Genomic DNA, 17,031 nt, shown 5'->3' with positions numbered 1-17,031 from the left:
CAGAGGAGCCTGGTGAACTACAGTCCCTGGGATCACAAAGAGTCAGACGTGACTTAGTGACCGAACATGCACACAGTTACAGTATATCGCATAGTGTTCTCATAGATTTATTTCAGTTCTTTAAGTGCCTACTTAAAAAAACAATTTTCGAACAGGGTTTTATGTAAATATACATTCTAAGACCTTTTTATGCCTGAAAATATGACTTGTTAACCCTCACTTTTAAATGATAGCTTAGTTTAATTAAAGATTTTTGGTTTGAAATTCTTTTCCCTTTACATTTTGAAATATTTCTACATTATTTTCTCATCTCTGCTGTTGCTTTTTGCAAGTTCTGATGTCAGTTTGATTTCTTTTCCTGTGTGTGTGACCTGCAGTTCCTCTCTAGATTTTGAAATTTTTGTTTATCTTTTTCCGTCTATAGTGCGTCTGGGTATAGTTTTTCTGTCTTGTTTGGCACTTGGATTTGTACTCATTCCATCCTTCTCTCATTCAACAGTTAGCTACTTACTGGGAGTCTACTCTATGCCAGGTTGTATTCCAGACATTTTCATCTAAGATCTTTGATCTTTCCTCAGTTCTGGAAAATTATTGTCATTTTCTCAAGTAGTCTGTCTTCAATTTTTTTTTCTTTCTGGGAATTCTGTTAATATAGATTCTGTTGCTTCTTGTCTGTTCTTTAATGTTTTTCTTAAAAAATAATTCCCTCCTGATATCTTCTGCAACTGTCCTCTACCTGATCTTCTAGCTCGCTAACTCATTCTTTTGCTTATCCATTTACCTAATCTGTGGAGTTCTTTATTTCAATCATTGCATTCAATCACTTTCATACTATGCATTTCTTCTTGGTTCTGTTTAGTCCTGCTGCATATTGGAATTTTCTCTTGTTTCTTTGAGAATTTTAAATGCGTTAAAAATTTCTTCCCATGTCTGTTCCATTAATTCTGTTCCATATGGTTTAGTTTGAGTTGCGATTTTTTTCCGGTGGGGAACCAATACAAAAAAGCAAGTCAGTGGTAGCATCTGATTTTTAATTTTAAGAGATCTGACCACTGATGGCTGCTTGTAGAAGGAATATGTGTGTGAGAGAGAGAAGGGAGGAGTGGGGTAAGAATAGAAACAGGGAGATAATTTGCCGAGTTTTGCCCTAGCCTAAGTGATGATGGTTGGTTAGCAGTTGATATGGAAGACATGGATTTAATTTGAAATGTGCTTTAGAGATGGAGTCAGTATTTCTAAGTTATTGGCTTAAGGGATGGATGGATGGGTGGTGCTGCCATTTATTGAAATGGAGCAGAAGTGTGGGGAGTGTGGAGAAAATTTGACAGAGAAAATTAAGAATTTTCTGTAGTAAGTTTTTGGTTTGATAATGCCAGTTAAACACCCATGTGAAGATGACAGGTAGGCAGTTGGGTAGACAGATCGGGAGTTTTAGAGGAGGACTAGAGATACAGACTTGGAAGGGAGTAGCTCTTCAGTGGATCAGGTTGTTTAGGGAGTGTGTTAGGGATTAAAAAGGGATCCAGGATCAGGTCCTGAGTTACTCCTGACACTTAGAGTTTCTGCAGAAGAGGAACAGTCAGGGAAATAGGAACTTTGCATAACTTTTAGCATAAAAATATACTGTACTTCATTTAGCTAGATTTTATAAAATGAGTAGACTATTTCTCCAGTGTTTTGGATACAAGTAACATTTTAGCGGTTGCGTTTGTATATTATCTTTGCATATTTGTATAGTATACCTGTAGGGTAAATACTAAAGTTGGATTATTAAGACAAAAAGCTGTGCATCTGCATTTTAATAGTTTTGCCAAATTCCTCTCCAAAGAGGTCATCCCATTTTCTTCGCCATCAGTAGTGTATGAATATTCACATGTACGATTTTCCTTAATCCTTGCCAGCACAGCCTTAATTCTGTCAGTCTTTTAAATGAAAAGTTATACGTTATTTTCTAGTTTTAAAATGATGAATGAATCTGAATATTTCTGTTTACTCCGTGTTTGTATGTCTTGTTCTTTGAACTGCCTCAAGTCGTCTTCTGATTTTTAATTGATTTGTTACAGCTCTTTGATTACTAGCTCTTTTTCATATGTGTTGCAGATGTTTTCACTTGTCCTCTGATTCCTATTAATGATATTTGCTTTTCTAGTTTAACATTATTTCCTTGCGTGCTCAGTTGCTAAGTCACATCCAGCTCTTTGCAATCCCATGGACTGTAGCCTGCCAGGCTCTTCTGTCCATGGGATTTCCCAGGCAGAAATACTGGAGTGCGTTGCCATTTCCTTCTCCAGGGGATCTTCCTGATCCAGGGATTGAACCTGTGTCGCAGGTGGATTCTTTACCACTGAGCCACCTAGGAAGCCCTGTGTAAAGGAATAAGATTGTTATTAAAGACTAGCATTACAGACAGATGGGAAGAGTTAAATGTGAAAAGAAATTACAGGGGAAAAAGAAAATATATTTTCAGATCTTGAAATAGAGATAGTTTGAGCCTAAAAGAGAAGAAAGGATACATAAAGAAAATAGAGACATAAAATGTATGTTTGATTCTATAGTCCATTGTACACTCATATTCTTAGCATAGTCTCTGTCAGTGTATAAACAAAATGTGTTTTTTACATCAATAAATTGAATGTTATTCCACCTGTAAAAGGAAGGACACATGTTACAACATGGGTGAACCTTGAAGACATGGCTAAGTGAACTAAGCCAGTCAAGAAAGGATAAATGTTACATCATTCCATTTTTATGGGGTACTTAGTGTAGTCAACTTCATAGAGACAGAGAATGACATGGTGGCTGCCAGGGACCAGGAGGAGTGGGGAATTATTGTTTAATGGGTAGAGTTTCAGTTGCGGTAGATGAAAAGGTTCTGAAGTTGGATGCTGGTAGTGGTTGCATGGTAGTGTGGATGGATTTAATGCCACAGACCTACACGTTTTAAAAAAGTGTTGGCAAGGATATGGAGAAAAGGGAACCCTTTAGCACTATTGGTAGGAATGTAAAATGATATAACCACTGTGGGAAACTATGTGGAGGTTCCTCAAAATATTACAAATATAATTCCTTATGATTCAGCAATTCCACTTCTGGGTACTTATCTGAAGAAAATGAAAACACTAACTTGCAAATATGTTATTTACAATAGCAAAGAAGTGAAAACAACTGCAGTGCCCATCTATGGATGAATGGATAAAAAAAGATGTGATTAAATATACAATGGTAAATTATTCAGCCATAAAAAAGAATGAAGTCTTGCCATTTGTGATAACATGAGTGACTTTGAGGGTATTATGCTAAGTGAAATAAGTCAGACAGGAAGACAAACACCATAGGATCTCTTTTAGATAGAGGACCTTTAAAAAAAAGTTCATAGATACAAAGAACAAATTGGTGGCTGCTGGAAGGAGGCGAGGGCAGAAATGAATGAAAGAGGTCAAAAGATAAAAAAGTTACGGGAAAAAGGGAATGTATGGTGACTGTAGTTAACAACACTGTATTGCATATTTGCAAGTTGCTAAGAGACTAAATCTCATAAAAATTTTTCAACTATGCATGGTGATGGGTGTTACTGACTTACTGTGATTGTTTTGCAATACATATAAATAAAATTATATTGTGTTGTACACCTGAAATAATAGTGTACAATAGCCATCCTGAAACTAATGTTTCATGTCAATTATACTTTAAAGAATGATTAGAAGTGGCAAATTCTATATTAAGTATATTTAACCACAGTTCACTTGTGTATGTGTGTGTATTCAAAAAAAACAGCATGGCTTTTCATTTAGAAATCATAGGAAAATGATGATCGCTAAAGTAGATATGGCAAAGGAATGCTAACAAAATTCAAAAGAGGAAAAATAAGTGGCTAAAGTGGAGTGAAAAGGTTTTTAATATTAAGAAGTCAGATAACCTGAGGGATTGGAGCATGGGATAGAGATGGGAGAGAGACAAGAAAACCAAGATGGGCAGGATTTTGAGGCAGAGATAAAGACTATCAGTGAAGAAAAGTCAGTATGGAGTGGAGTGACCGGGGGTTGGTAGGTATGCAGGTGCTTTCTGTGAAAAGGATCAAGGCAAATGTTGCTTTAGCAGTTCCCAAACCATTAAAACTACCTGGGGAACTTCTTTGTAAAATAACCTATTTGCTTTAGAATAGTTTTAGATACACAGAAGAATTGCAGAGATAGAACAGAGTTCCTGTGTACCTCAGCCCAGTGTCCTCTGTGATCAGTGTCATTCTTATTAACTACAATCCATCCTGTATTCCTTTTACCTAATTTCATTTCTCTGTTCCAGGATCCTGTTCATGATACCCGATTACATTTAGTCATCATGTCTCCTTAAGTGCTCATGGCTGTGATAGTTTCTCAGATTGTCCTTGTTTTTGATGACCTTGAGAGTTTTAGAGAGTACTGGTCAGGTGTCTTTTTGTAAGATGTTCCACTATTGAAATTCACCTTTTATTTTTCCTGTGAAAAGCGTGGGGTTAAGCATTTTGAAAAGGAAGATTACAGAGGTAAAATGCCCTTTTAACCACATGTTATCAAAAAGATACATACTGTCAACATGATTTATCACTACTGATGCTAACTTTGATCACCTTGCTGAGTTAGAATTTGTAGGGTTTTTCAACTTACTCTTTCCTCCCCTCTTTCCATGTTGTGTCCTGTGGAAGGAAGTTACTGTGTGACCCAGACTTAACAGAGTAGTAGGGCATTATGTCCTACCACCTTGAGAGCAGAAAATCCCCATGAACTACCTGGAATTCTTCATGGAAAATTTGTTCTCTCCTGTTCTTTGTCTTAAACATTTACTTGTGTCAGTATGGACACAGATATTTTACCTTGGATTATAACCCAGTACTGTTTTACTTTGTTGCTCAGATTATCGTGAGTTTGCCAGCAGGGACCTCCTTCAGTTGATATCTATATCCCTTTGACAGATTCCCATTGTTAACTTTATATGTTTACGTATTATTTGAGCACCTCCTTACTCTGGCAGTATGAGAGTCTCCAGACTTACCTTGTCTGTGTCCTGCCTCAGTCTTAGGATCAGCCATTTCTCTAAGGAGCCCAGAATCTTCTCATTGGAGAAAAGTAATAGTAACCAAGATCTTAGGTGTGCTCCTTGTTAGTCAGGTGTTGTTGCCTCTGGACTCACTTAGCTGACAGGAAGGAGTATATGTATGTGTACTAATTCTGTGTATGTATATCTATGAATACTTCTGTATGTAACTGTTTGTAGCCATTGGGTTGGCCAGAAAGATCCTTCAGGTTTTTCTGTACCATCTTACATCAAACTAGACATGAATTCATATTGATGTCTCAGACAGTAATCCTCTGCCACATTCCAGCCTTCCCCTGACCTGCCTGTCTGGAGCGTCCTGCTCCTGTGGTGAGAAGACAATCTCCTAAACATCCACTGTCCGTTTTCTCAAATGTTTGTTTCCAGAGGACATGTGTAGTGATTTCAGAATTGTTAACGTGTACTTCCAGGGAGATTTTTTTATTGAAATAAAAAAAAATTTTTTTTTTAAAAATTTTGAAATCCACATTGGTTCACAATAGTATTTTTTTTCTTTTTCTTTTTTATTCTTTTTTTTTTCCATTTATTTTTATTAGTTGGAGGCTAATTACTTTACATCATTGCAGTGGTTTTTGTCATACATTGAAATGAATTAGCCATGGATTTACATGTATTCCCCATCCCGGTCCCCCCTCCCACCTCCCTCTCCACCCGATCCCTCTGGGTCTTCCCAGTGCACCAGGCCCAAGCACTTGTCTCATGCACCCAACCTGGGCTGGTGATCTGTTTCACCCTAGATAATATGCATGTTTCAATGCTGTTCTCTTGAAACATCCCACCCTCGCCTTCTCCCAGAGTCCACAAGTCTGTTCTATACATTTGAGTCTCTTTTTCTGTTTTGCATATAGGGTTATCGTTACCATCTTTCTAAATTCCATATATATGTGTTAGTATACTGTAATGGTCTTTACCTTTCTGGCTTACTTCGCTCTGTATAATGGGCTCCAGTTTCATCCATCTCATTAGAACTGATTCCAATGAATTCTTTTTAATGGCTGAGTAATATTCCATGGTGTATATGTACCACAGCTTCCTCATTGAAATAAAATTCTTATAATGTACAATTCAGTGGTTTTAAGTATATTTATAGTATTTTACAACAGTCACCACTAATTCCAGAACATTTTCATGATCCAGAAAGAAACCCTGTACCCATTGAGCAGCCAGTCCCTGTTTTCCCTCTTCCCCAGGCAGCAACAAAGGAGCTTTTCAAAAAGTGGTGTTTGTCTTGCCTCCCCAGGTATCATTTCAGTGGCTCTAAAGGTGAAGTTAGAGTCTGTATCTTTAAAAAAGTATTCTGCTGTGCTTCTGATAAGCAAGCAAGTTTGAATTATGAGATGGCATGAGCCTAAAAGAACAGCATAGTTTGAGTAAATTGAAATGTCATAAAAGTAGTAATGTCAATCAAGGAGCACCTCATCAAACCTACTGCAGCACATCAAAAATACTGCCAGCACAGTTTGATCATCCTTAAATTAATATCAGCCTAGGGTTGAAATTAGGGAAAGCATTATTTTAAACTGTCACTTTGTTACATCTGTGTTTATATTTTCAGTTGTTTTAATCTGTATAGTCTGTATTTTTCCATTACTATGTCTTGGTGTCAGTAACTTTCTTCTGCTTGTTTTCTCTTAGGGGTATTGTTTTGCTTTGTTTTTGATGTTTTTTAGACTTCTACTTACCTTAGTCCAGTCCTAAGAAAATTCTCTCTTCCTGCCCCCACTACCTTGGTAAAAATGCATTCTTAAAAAAGTACTCACTGCCAAGTAACTCTGGAGCTGTGCTAAAGCCAAGTATATCTGATAACTTAGTTGGGAAGATGGCACACTTTGAGTTAGATCTCTTCTGGTTTTCTAGATGGAAGCTAAAGACAAAAGCCTAGTGGTTTATGATTCCCCAATGAAGAATTTTTAAGTCAGACTTATAGTTGAAAGAGTGAGTAAAGACAACAAATGGTGTTTAAAGCACTGGTCCTGAGGGTCCTGCTGTTACTGCTGCTGCTAAGTCGCTTCACTCGTGTCCGACTCTGCGACCCCATAGACGGCAGGCCACCAGGCTCCCCTGTCCCTGGGATTCTCCAGGCAAGAACACTGGAGTGGGTTGCCATTTCCTTCTCCAGTGCATGAAAGTGAGAAGTGAAAGTGAAGTCCCTCAGTCACTTCCGACTCTTAGCGACCCCATGGACTGCAGCCTACCAGGCTCCTCTGTCCATGCGATTTTCCAGACGAGGGTACTGGAGTGGGTTGCCATTGCCTTCTCCGGAGGGTCCAGTGCTCACTAAAGCTGAAAGACTAAGAAATGTCTCAAATTACAGACTTTTCTTTAATTCCTAAAGGGACACTTGCGTCAATTTTTTACCGTAGCATACAGCTTCACATATTCTGTTATCCATTTCTGTTCTCCAAAATTCTCCATCTGTACTGCCAACCAAAGGTGTTTTTTCTCTCATTCTTATCTTGCCTATAGCCCGTCTTCTCTCTTTCCTTTGTCTTTTAACTTGCCCTCCTTTTGACATGTTGGATAGTTTATCCCCCACAGACATGGTGCCACAGTTTGTTTGGAGTAGCTTTTCAGAATATCTTCTCAACAAAGTTTGGACTCTTTCTGTTGGCAGTTTTGTACTCTCTGCTAAAATGATAAACTTCTCCCCAAATAGTTAGCTATAAAGCTTTATAACAGACAGTTCATAAATAAAAAAGAGAAACTTAGAAATGGTTATTGAAGAGCCAGGGCAGTTGTTCTGTCTGACCTGCACACAAGACTTAGCATTATTGCAGTTAACCTTGCTTTCAAAAAGGATACTTATCTGATGCTTATCCTTTGTTCTTGAGTTAGTTGTATTTGATTCTGCTGTTCTTGTTTGTAACACCTGTTTGGTTACACTTTGTCAGTAGTGATATGCATTTATAGCAACAATAATATTTGGCAGATTTCCAGTACACTGGACTTTGGGGGCGGGCGTGCATTGTGTCCCCCAAGCGTCAAGTGTGCATTGTGTCTCAGAGAGGAATTGAGGAGACTCCTTTTGCTAAAGCAGATGTGTGTGTAATCCGAGAGAATGTGTGGAGTGGTTTTTCCAACTAAAAAGAATTTGATAAGGTAGATGGACTATGAGATCTTTTTCACCACCTTACATAGGTCAAGAGATTTGAGATTTGTAGCTTTCTTGCAGTTGTGATTTTACCCCTGCCCTCTCAAAAGCAGTTTGTAGAGATCTCAGTGAAGGAGGCTTTGAAAAATCAGTTTAGAAAAAACTGTTTAAAGTTACATTTAAATGTAAAGCACAAGCTGGAATCAAGATTGCTGGGAGAGAGATCAGTAACTTCAGCTCTGCAGATGACACCACCCATATGGCAGAAAGCGAAGAGGAGCTCAAGAACTTCTTGATTAAAGTGAAAGAGGAGAGTGAAAAAGCTGGCTTAAAACTCAACATTCAGAAAACTAAGATCATGGCATCTGGTCCCATCACTTCATGGCAAATAGATGGGAAACAATCAGACTCTTTTTGGGCTCCAGAATCACTGCAGATGGTGACTGCAGCCATGAAATTAAAAGATGCTTGCTCCTTGGAAGAAAAGTTATGACCAACCTAGACAGCATATTAAAAAGTAAAGACATTACTTTGCCAACCAAGGTCCATCTAGTCAAAGCTATGGTTTTTCCATTAGTCATGTATGGATGTTAAGAGTTGGACCATAAAGAAAACTGAGTGCCGAAGAATTGATGCTTTTGAACTGTGTTGTTGGAGAAGACTCTAGAGAATCCCCTGGACTATAAGGAGATCCAGCCAATCAATCCTAAAGGAAATCAGTCCTGAATATTCATTGGAAGGACTGATGCTGAAGCTTCACTACTTCGGCCACCTGTTGGGAAGAACTGACTCACCAGAAAAGACCCTGATGCTGGGAAGACTGAAGGCAAGAGGAGAAGGGGACGATAGAGGATAAGATGGTTGGATGGCATCACCAGCTCGATGGACATGAATTTGAGCAAGCTCTGGGAGATGGTGATGGACAGGGAGGCTTGGTGTGCTGCAGTCCATTGGGTCACAAAGAGTTGGACATGACTGAGCGACTGAACTAAGCTGAAAGAATTGGATAGAACTTAAATCATTTTCTACTTGTAATCTAAAAGGAAGAAATGTTAACTGGTTTATAGGCTTCTGTTGAGACTATTTCAAACTTGAAAGTACAAAAAAGCATTAACTAAAACAATTTTTCTGTCTAGAGTAGAGGAAAAGATCAACTTACAGGGAAGCCAGTACTAAATGTTATAATTAATAAGCAGTGACAAGAAACTAATGGTTGCTCTGAAATCTTCCCGTAAAAAATAGAAACAGATAAACCTAGGAGAAGAAAGCTATGGAGTATTTATGGCATAATTAACAACCTGTAGAGGAACAAACTAAATATGATACCAGTGTTTAAATGCTCTTCAGAATCCATTTCATTGTAAGTTAAAATACTCTTCCAAAGAGTTATCATCCTGTGAAAAAAGGAAATGATAGTAAAATGTTTTGTTTTTAAAGAGACTATCAGGCTGCCTAATGTGGTTATTTTTAAATTTTATGGTAACCCACACACCCACATACATGCACATTGTGTTTAGTATGGTAGGGAAATCCCCTATTTTAATTTTCCTTAGTGAATTCTTTTCTGAGATCTTTTTATATGATTAAAAATGATCCATCATTTAATTTGTTTTTCAAACTTCCCTGATGATGAGAACCACTGGGATATTTATTGAAAGGACAAATTCCTGAGTCTCTTTCAGACCTAATGAATGTGTAGCACTTATCATCGAGGACTTCTGGGGCCACTATTGTTTATTTGCTTGATAAATTTAAGTTGTTAATGGATTCAGTTTTTTTGACTAGTAATCAAATGATATAACTGGTACTAAGTGCAGATTCTGTGACCATTTAGAGAGCTGTGAAATTTCTAAGTGTGTTTTTGAGAATAGCGTGCATGTAGAAAGGGGGAACAGTGGAAGGTGACACTGAATAGATAGATGGTTCAAGACAATGATATTAACCAACCAGATATATTCACCCATCCATTACTCACCACTGTGTGAGAAATTTAATAAGTTTTTGGTATAATTTTGACTCAGTTTTAAAAAAACAACCTTTGTTCTTAAAGTGCTTAAACTAAAAGAATAAATGGCATATATACAGTTTATTCATCCAAATGATGTTTAGTTTATACTCGAGTTTTTGATGTACCTATATTTGCTACCTTGGTACTTCTGAATAGCAACTAGAGAAGTTTATTAGAAACAAAGTTATTCAGATAGCAATACTATTAAAGATAATTTTTTTTAGTATCCCTGAGTTACCATAAACAGGAGCATCATTTTAAAAAAAATTGAGAATGCTGAGTCACTTTTAGAAGAAGATATATTTTGCTACTCTGACTAAGTAGAGTAGAAAAACTCTTGAATATAATAGCATACATTTATGGATTGTCAGCCCCAGAATTAAGTTGCTGTCAGATGAATACATAGTCTCCTTGGTCTATAACAAGCAAGAATGTATTTATTGTAAAGAAAGAAACACCTTTGAAAAGGGAGAATCAAAACTTTTTAACTGTTTCCTTTTTGCTGTTAGAGAGCAAAGGAAGTCTGTCATAGAGCTTGCAGACAGCTGGCCCTTAACAGGTATTGCTGTCTCTGTGTAGTCTTAGGGCAAGAAGGTTGAACAACAAGCAGTGTTCTAATAGTCACCAAAACTATCATACAAAGAATGGAAGTAAAGAATAACTCTTCTTAGCCTTGGGAAGATACCACCAACTATTTTCACTTGTAAAGCACTGCACTAGTTTGCCTTTCCGTCTAACCCTTGGCTGTATATATGAGTTCTGGTTCCCCTGCATCTTCACCAATACTTGGTCTTCGTTACTGTTTAATATTAGCCATTCTCATGGATGTATAGTGGTATTTCATTATTATGTTCCTGATGACTAATGAGGTTGAAGATATTTTTCTGTATATTCTTTGATGGACTGTTTAAATCTTTTGTTCTTTTAAGGTTGGATTATGCTAATTGATTTGTTATTTATATATTCTGGATATAAGTCTTTTATAAAGACATAGTTTGCAAGTATTTTCTCCCTGTATGTCTTGCTCTTCATTTGCTTAACAGTGTCATTTAAAGAACAAGAGTTACCTCTGCTAAGTCCCACTTAATCCATATATTTTCTTTTGTAATAAATGTCTGCTTTTCATAGCCTATTTAAGAAATCTTGGCTAACCCAAGATCACTAAAAATATTCTCCTGTGTTTTCTGCTAGATGTTATAGATGGATGGATGCTTTCTCTGCATCTGTTGAAATGGTTATTTCTCTTAGTCTGTTAATACGGCGAATTACATAGATCGATTGCCAAACATGAAGCTGACCTCAAATTCCTCATGTAAATCCCATGTAGTCATGATGTATTATCTTTTTTTATATAGTTGGATTTTTATTTTTTTACTAATTTACTGATTTTTACAAGTTTACTAAAATGTGATTGACAGTTTTGTTATATGATTATAAAGAATATTGCTCTGGACTTTTCTTGTAAAAGACTGATTTTGCTATCAGAGAGTATTGATGGCCTCATAAAATATATTCTTTCCTTTTCTGGAGAGTTTTTGTAGAATTTTGTTTTGTAGAGTTCACCATTGATGCTAGGAGTTTTTTTTTTTTCTAAAAAGTACTGACCTGTTGAGATTGTCTTGTTCATTGAGCTTTGGTAGTATGTGCCTTCCAAGGAATTTGTCTGTTTTCATTTAATTTGGATTTATTAGTATAAAGTTTGTGATGTTCCCCTATTGTCCTTTACCTATTGGTATTTTTAGTATCTGTAGTAATGCTCCCCCTTTCATTGATTATTTTGATTATATAGATTTTCTCTCTTTTATTTCAAATCAGTTCAGTTCAATTGCTCAGTCGTGTCCGACTCTCTGCGACCCCATGGACTGCAGCATGCCAGGCTTCCCTGTCCATCACCAACTCCCAGAGCTTACTCAAACTCATGTCCTTTGAGTTGGTGATGCCATCCAACCATCTCATCCTCTATCATCCCCTTCTCCTGCCTTCAATCTTTCCCAGCATCAGGGTCTTTTGCAAAGAGTCAGTTGTTTGCATCAGGTGGCCAGTACTGGAGTTTCAGCTTCAGCACCAGTCCTTCCAATGAATATTCAGGACTGATTTCCTTTAGGATGGGCTGGTTGGATCTCCTTGCTGTCCAAGGAACTCTCTCAAGAGTCTTCTTCAACACCACAGCTTAAAAGCATCAATTCTTCGGCGCTCAGCTTTCTTTATAGTCCAACTGTCACATCTGTACATGACTAATGAAAAAACCATAGCTTTGACTAGACGGACCTTGGTTGGAAAAGTAATGTCTCTACTTTTTAATATGCTGTCTAGGTCGATCATAACTTTTCTTCCAAGGAGCAAGCATCTTTTAATTTCATGGCTGCAGTCACCATTTGCAGTGATTTTGGAGCCCCAAAAAAATAGTCTATCACTGTTTCCATCGTCTCCCCATCTATTTGCCATGAAGTGATGGGACTGGATGCCATGATGTTTGTTTTCTGAATGTTGAGTTTTAAGTCAGCTTTTTCACTCTCCTCTTTCACTTTCGTCAAGAGGCTCTTTAGTTCTTCACTTTCTGCCATAAGAATGGTGTCATCTGCATGTCTGAAGTTTTATATATTTATCCCTGCAATCTTGATTACAGCTTGTGCTTCATCCAGTCCAGCATTTCTCGTGATGTACTCTGCATATAAGTTAAATAAACAGAATGACAGTATACAGCCTTGACATACTCCTTTCCCAATTTGGAACCAGTCCGTTGTTCCTTGTCCGGTTCTAACTGTTGCTTCTGGACCTGCATACATATTTCTCAGGAGGCAGGTCAGGTGGTCTGGTATTCCGATCTCTTTAAGAATTACCCACAGTTTGTTGTGATCCACACAGTCAAAAGCTTTGGCGTAGTCAATAAAGCAGAAGTAGATGTTTTTCTGGAACTCTCTTGCTTTTTCTATGACCCAGTGGATGTTGGCAGTTTGATCTCTGGTTCCTCTGCTTTTTCTAAATCCAGCTTGAACATCTGGCAGTTCACAGTTCACGTACTTTTGAAGCCTGGCTTGGAGAATTTTGAGCATTACTTTGCTAGCGTGTGAAATGAGTGCAGTACATGAGTGTAGTTTGAACATTCTTTGGCATTGGAATGAAAACTGACTTTTTCCAGTCCTGTGGCCACTGCTGAGTTACCCAAATTTGCTGGCATATTGAGTGCAGCACTTTCACAGCATCATCTTTTAGGGTTTGAAATAGCTCAGCAGAAATTCCATCACCTCCACTAGTTTTGGTCATAATGATGCTTCCTAAGGCCCACTTAACTTTGCATTCCAGGATGTCTGGCTCTAGGTTAGTGATCACACCATCGTGATTATCTGGGTTGTGAAGATCTTTTTTGTATAGTTCTTCTGTATATTCTTGCCACCTCTTCTTAATATCTAATGCTTCTGTTAGGTCCATACCATTTCTGTCCTTTATTGTGCCCATCTTTGCATGAAATGTTTCCTTGGTATCTAATTTTCTTGCAGAAATTTTTCTTGAAGATTTTTCTGTAAATGTCAATTAAATCCAGTCAGTTCACATTAATGGCATTTTTTCAGTCCTTTTATATCTTTGTTGATATTCTGCCTTACTTAAGAGAGTAGTTGAGCCTCTTAACTATAACTATCAATTTGGTTATTTCTTCTGTCAGTTTTGTCGGTTTTTATTTCCTGTACTTTGAAGTTCTGTTGCTAGTTTGATATATGTTCTGCGAACTGGTCCTTTTATCAGTATGTAATATGTAAGATATGTAATATGTAATGTCCCTCTTTGCTTTGAGATCTGTTTGTCTGATATTAATTTAGTTACTCCATCTTTCCTTTGAGTATGCTTGCGTGGCATATCTTTTTCCATTCTTTTACTTTTAATCTACTCATACCATTATATTTGAAGTGAAACTATTAGTAGTGTATCGTTTGATCATTGTTTCCCTCTTCTCTGACAATCTTTGTCTTTTAATTGTTGTTTTTAATATTTGCATTTTATATAATTATTGCTATGTTTCGATTAGGTCTGTCATTTTATTACTGTTTTGTGTGTTCCTTCTGTTTTTCATTCCTCAGTATTTCTGTTTCTGCCTTCTGTTGGGTTATTTGTACATTCTTAAACAGTCAAATTTTACTTACCCAATGTGATTTTGATCACTTCTTTGTGCATCAATAGTTCTAATGATTACAGTATATATCTTAGGCCCAGAACCTAATTATATATCAAATACTTGATTGACTAAAGTAATATTTTAAAAATCCAGTTGTCAGTTTTCTTGGTGCTGAGATTTTCCAAATACAGTTATTGAATAATAACAGCTTTTTCTAACAGTCTACTAATACAATATTATTGCCATGTTTAATTTTAATTTTAAAAAATATTCATGACATTTCTTCATTCACCAGTGACTTATTTCACTTGATCTACAGAAGAGATACTGCTTTATCTTCATAGTCTCACCTGGGTTAGTGGGTGTTGATACTATGCAGCTCAGTTTTGCTTTTGAGTCAGAATTTTTCTGTTTAGATATGACTTGTAACTCTTAACTCTGTAAGGTTTGCATAGAGCTGGCTTTGAGGACAGTGCTATGTTTAAATGACTCTGTTTATATAGTAACAGTAGAAAGTTAAATGACCCCAAGGGAAACTTTGCCTCTTTGGTGTAGTGTCAGTATTTTCCCTTTATTTCTTCAAGTTTGTTTCCTGCTCTATAAAATGAAAGCTTTGAACTATTTGAACTCTGGAAGTTTAATGTGTTGCAGTATACTCAAATTTGGCTACATTCAGGTTAATTTAAACTAGTTTTGATAATTTACCAATTAACTCATTTCAGTTAAGGATATTTTGGTTATGTTTCTATCGAAACCACAAATTTTAAAGCACCAATTTGAAGAATATAGATTTTTACTAATTTTCTATTTCCAGAATATCTGGATTTTAATAATTTGTATAGATCCTAGAATGTATGTTACTTAGATCGATACCCCCTTATAGGAAATTTACAGCATCAAGTAGTTAAAAGTAAGGCTGTCAGTCGTTACGCTTGTTGCTGCGGCCCGAGTCCTGCTGCTGTGAGCGGGCAGCCTTGGTGCAGCCAGAGGCTGTGCAGGAGAGCTCTCTGTGGCCGTAGAACAGGTGACGGTGCCAACACACAGGTGCTGTGTAGTGTGGGAGCAGTGTTTAATTAATTTAACTTTCAACAACCATGTGTGGCTAACAGCACACAGGTCTAACCTCATGGCTACCCATTTTGTATTGTAAAACCCACGTTTTGGAATTTTTTCTGGATCTCTCAAGCAAAGGCTTCCAAGAGGCCCTTTGATCTATTAAATCAGTTTGTAGAGCATGAGACAGAAGACTGAACAAGTTGGAAAGAAAACAGTATGTAAAGTGACAATTACAGTATGATAAGGATTAAATCAACGTATAGACTATAGAGTGACTAAATACCTGGGGGTGTCTGGGAGTTCAGTGAATGAAAAGAAACCACTCTGGGGATTTTAAGTAGTGAGGACTTTATTTAATTTAAAATAGCATTAGATGTTGTAAAATTACTTATCATACCTAGAAATAATTAGAAATAATTTCCGGACTAATGCAGAACTACCAGAGAATTTGTTAGGAGCTCCAGCTGCTAGAGCCATGCTGGGGGTGGGGGGGTGACAGACACTTAACTTCCACTTCGACATGGCTGGTTACCCCAAAAGCTAAGGTTAGATACTAGGCTAGAGAAGATGGAAAGCGACATAATAGTAGTTTTCTTCTTTTCAGTGGCAAGCTGAATGGACTTGAATAGGAGATCTTTAATTAAAAGATCGTTAAATGAAAGCTTGCTTTAGGCTAAGATAACCTACCTAAGAAATGACTTTATAGAGACATAGAGGTAACCAAATTGCACTAATTGTGATGCATAAACTAAGTAGGTTTCATTGCATATGTATGCAAATAACCCTTATATATCCATTCTTTACAGATCCAGGATGAGAAGACTGACAAGAGAAGAAGCTAGCTGAACAGCTATAAGATGCCCAAATCTGGGTTCACAAAACCAGTTCAGAGTGAAAATTCTGACAGTGACAGCAATATGGTAGAAAAACCATATGGAAGAAAGGTATATGATTATGCTAAAGATTTTGTCGACTCTTTAGAAATTGTGGAAAAAACTCCTGATTTAGTACTTTTATTTACTTTTTAAAAAATTTCTCTAATTGTAAGTTTTATTAATTTAATTTTGGGCATACCTAGTAGCTTGCTGGATCTTAGTTCCCCTTCCAGGGGTTGAACCTGGCCCTCCACAGTGAAGTAGTTAGATGTCCTAAGCACTGAATTAGGGTGCCAGGGAATTCCCATGATTTAGTATTTTTAATATTAATAATTGTCCATAAAATAAAAAACAGTATGGAAGCCAGATTTGGGCGTGAGATTGTTTTTCATTCCCTGAGATAACAAAATTACTAAGATCACACAGTTAACTTGAGAAATAATCAAGGGTTGGGGAATCCAAGACTTCACAGTCATTTGTTATTTCTTCCCCCTGACTCCTGGTAGCAAAACGCACAAATACAATAGCTATTCAGTTTTCCATGTTTGTAACTTTGGATAAATCTTATGTAATTTTTCCAACTTCAGTGTAATAGAGGACAGTGGTACTTTATAGAATTGTGACAGTGAAATGACTAAAGTGTTGTATCTAATACAATGCTTGTTATACAGGAAGTACTCAATAAATGTTAACTGTTTTTGTTGTTCGTTATTAGTCCTTGCCAGTGATTCTGCCCTTTTACAACTTTCCTTCTTCATTCCTATTTAATTTAGGCCCTCTAAACCTTTATTTAGACTTCTGC

At 36.9% G+C, this 17,031-nt stretch overlaps 1 protein-coding gene across 3 annotated transcripts in view; it reads left to right on the top strand.

Annotated features, from left to right (window-relative positions):
• ANKRD12 (ankyrin repeat domain 12) overlaps window positions 1-17,031 on the top strand; it is a 93,456-nt gene that overhangs the window by 14,661 nt on the left and 61,764 nt on the right. For all 3 annotated transcript variants that reach the window (XM_020878039.2, XM_020878036.2, XM_020878037.2), the window contains exon 2: window positions 16,161-16,298. In XM_020878039.2, the coding sequence (XP_020733698.2) occupies window positions 16,212-16,298 (87 nt within the window). In that variant the 5' untranslated portion in view covers window positions 16,161-16,211. The remainder of the gene's footprint in view (window positions 1-16,160; window positions 16,299-17,031) is intronic.

Source organism: Odocoileus virginianus, chromosome 22 (assembly GCF_023699985.2).
Source record: "Odocoileus virginianus isolate 20LAN1187 ecotype Illinois chromosome 22, Ovbor_1.2, whole genome shotgun sequence".
In the NCBI taxonomy this organism is placed as follows: Eukaryota; Metazoa; Chordata; class Mammalia; order Artiodactyla; family Cervidae; genus Odocoileus; species Odocoileus virginianus.
The sequence above is the reverse complement of the archived record's forward strand: the minus strand, read 5'-3'. Positions and strand labels throughout refer to the sequence as shown.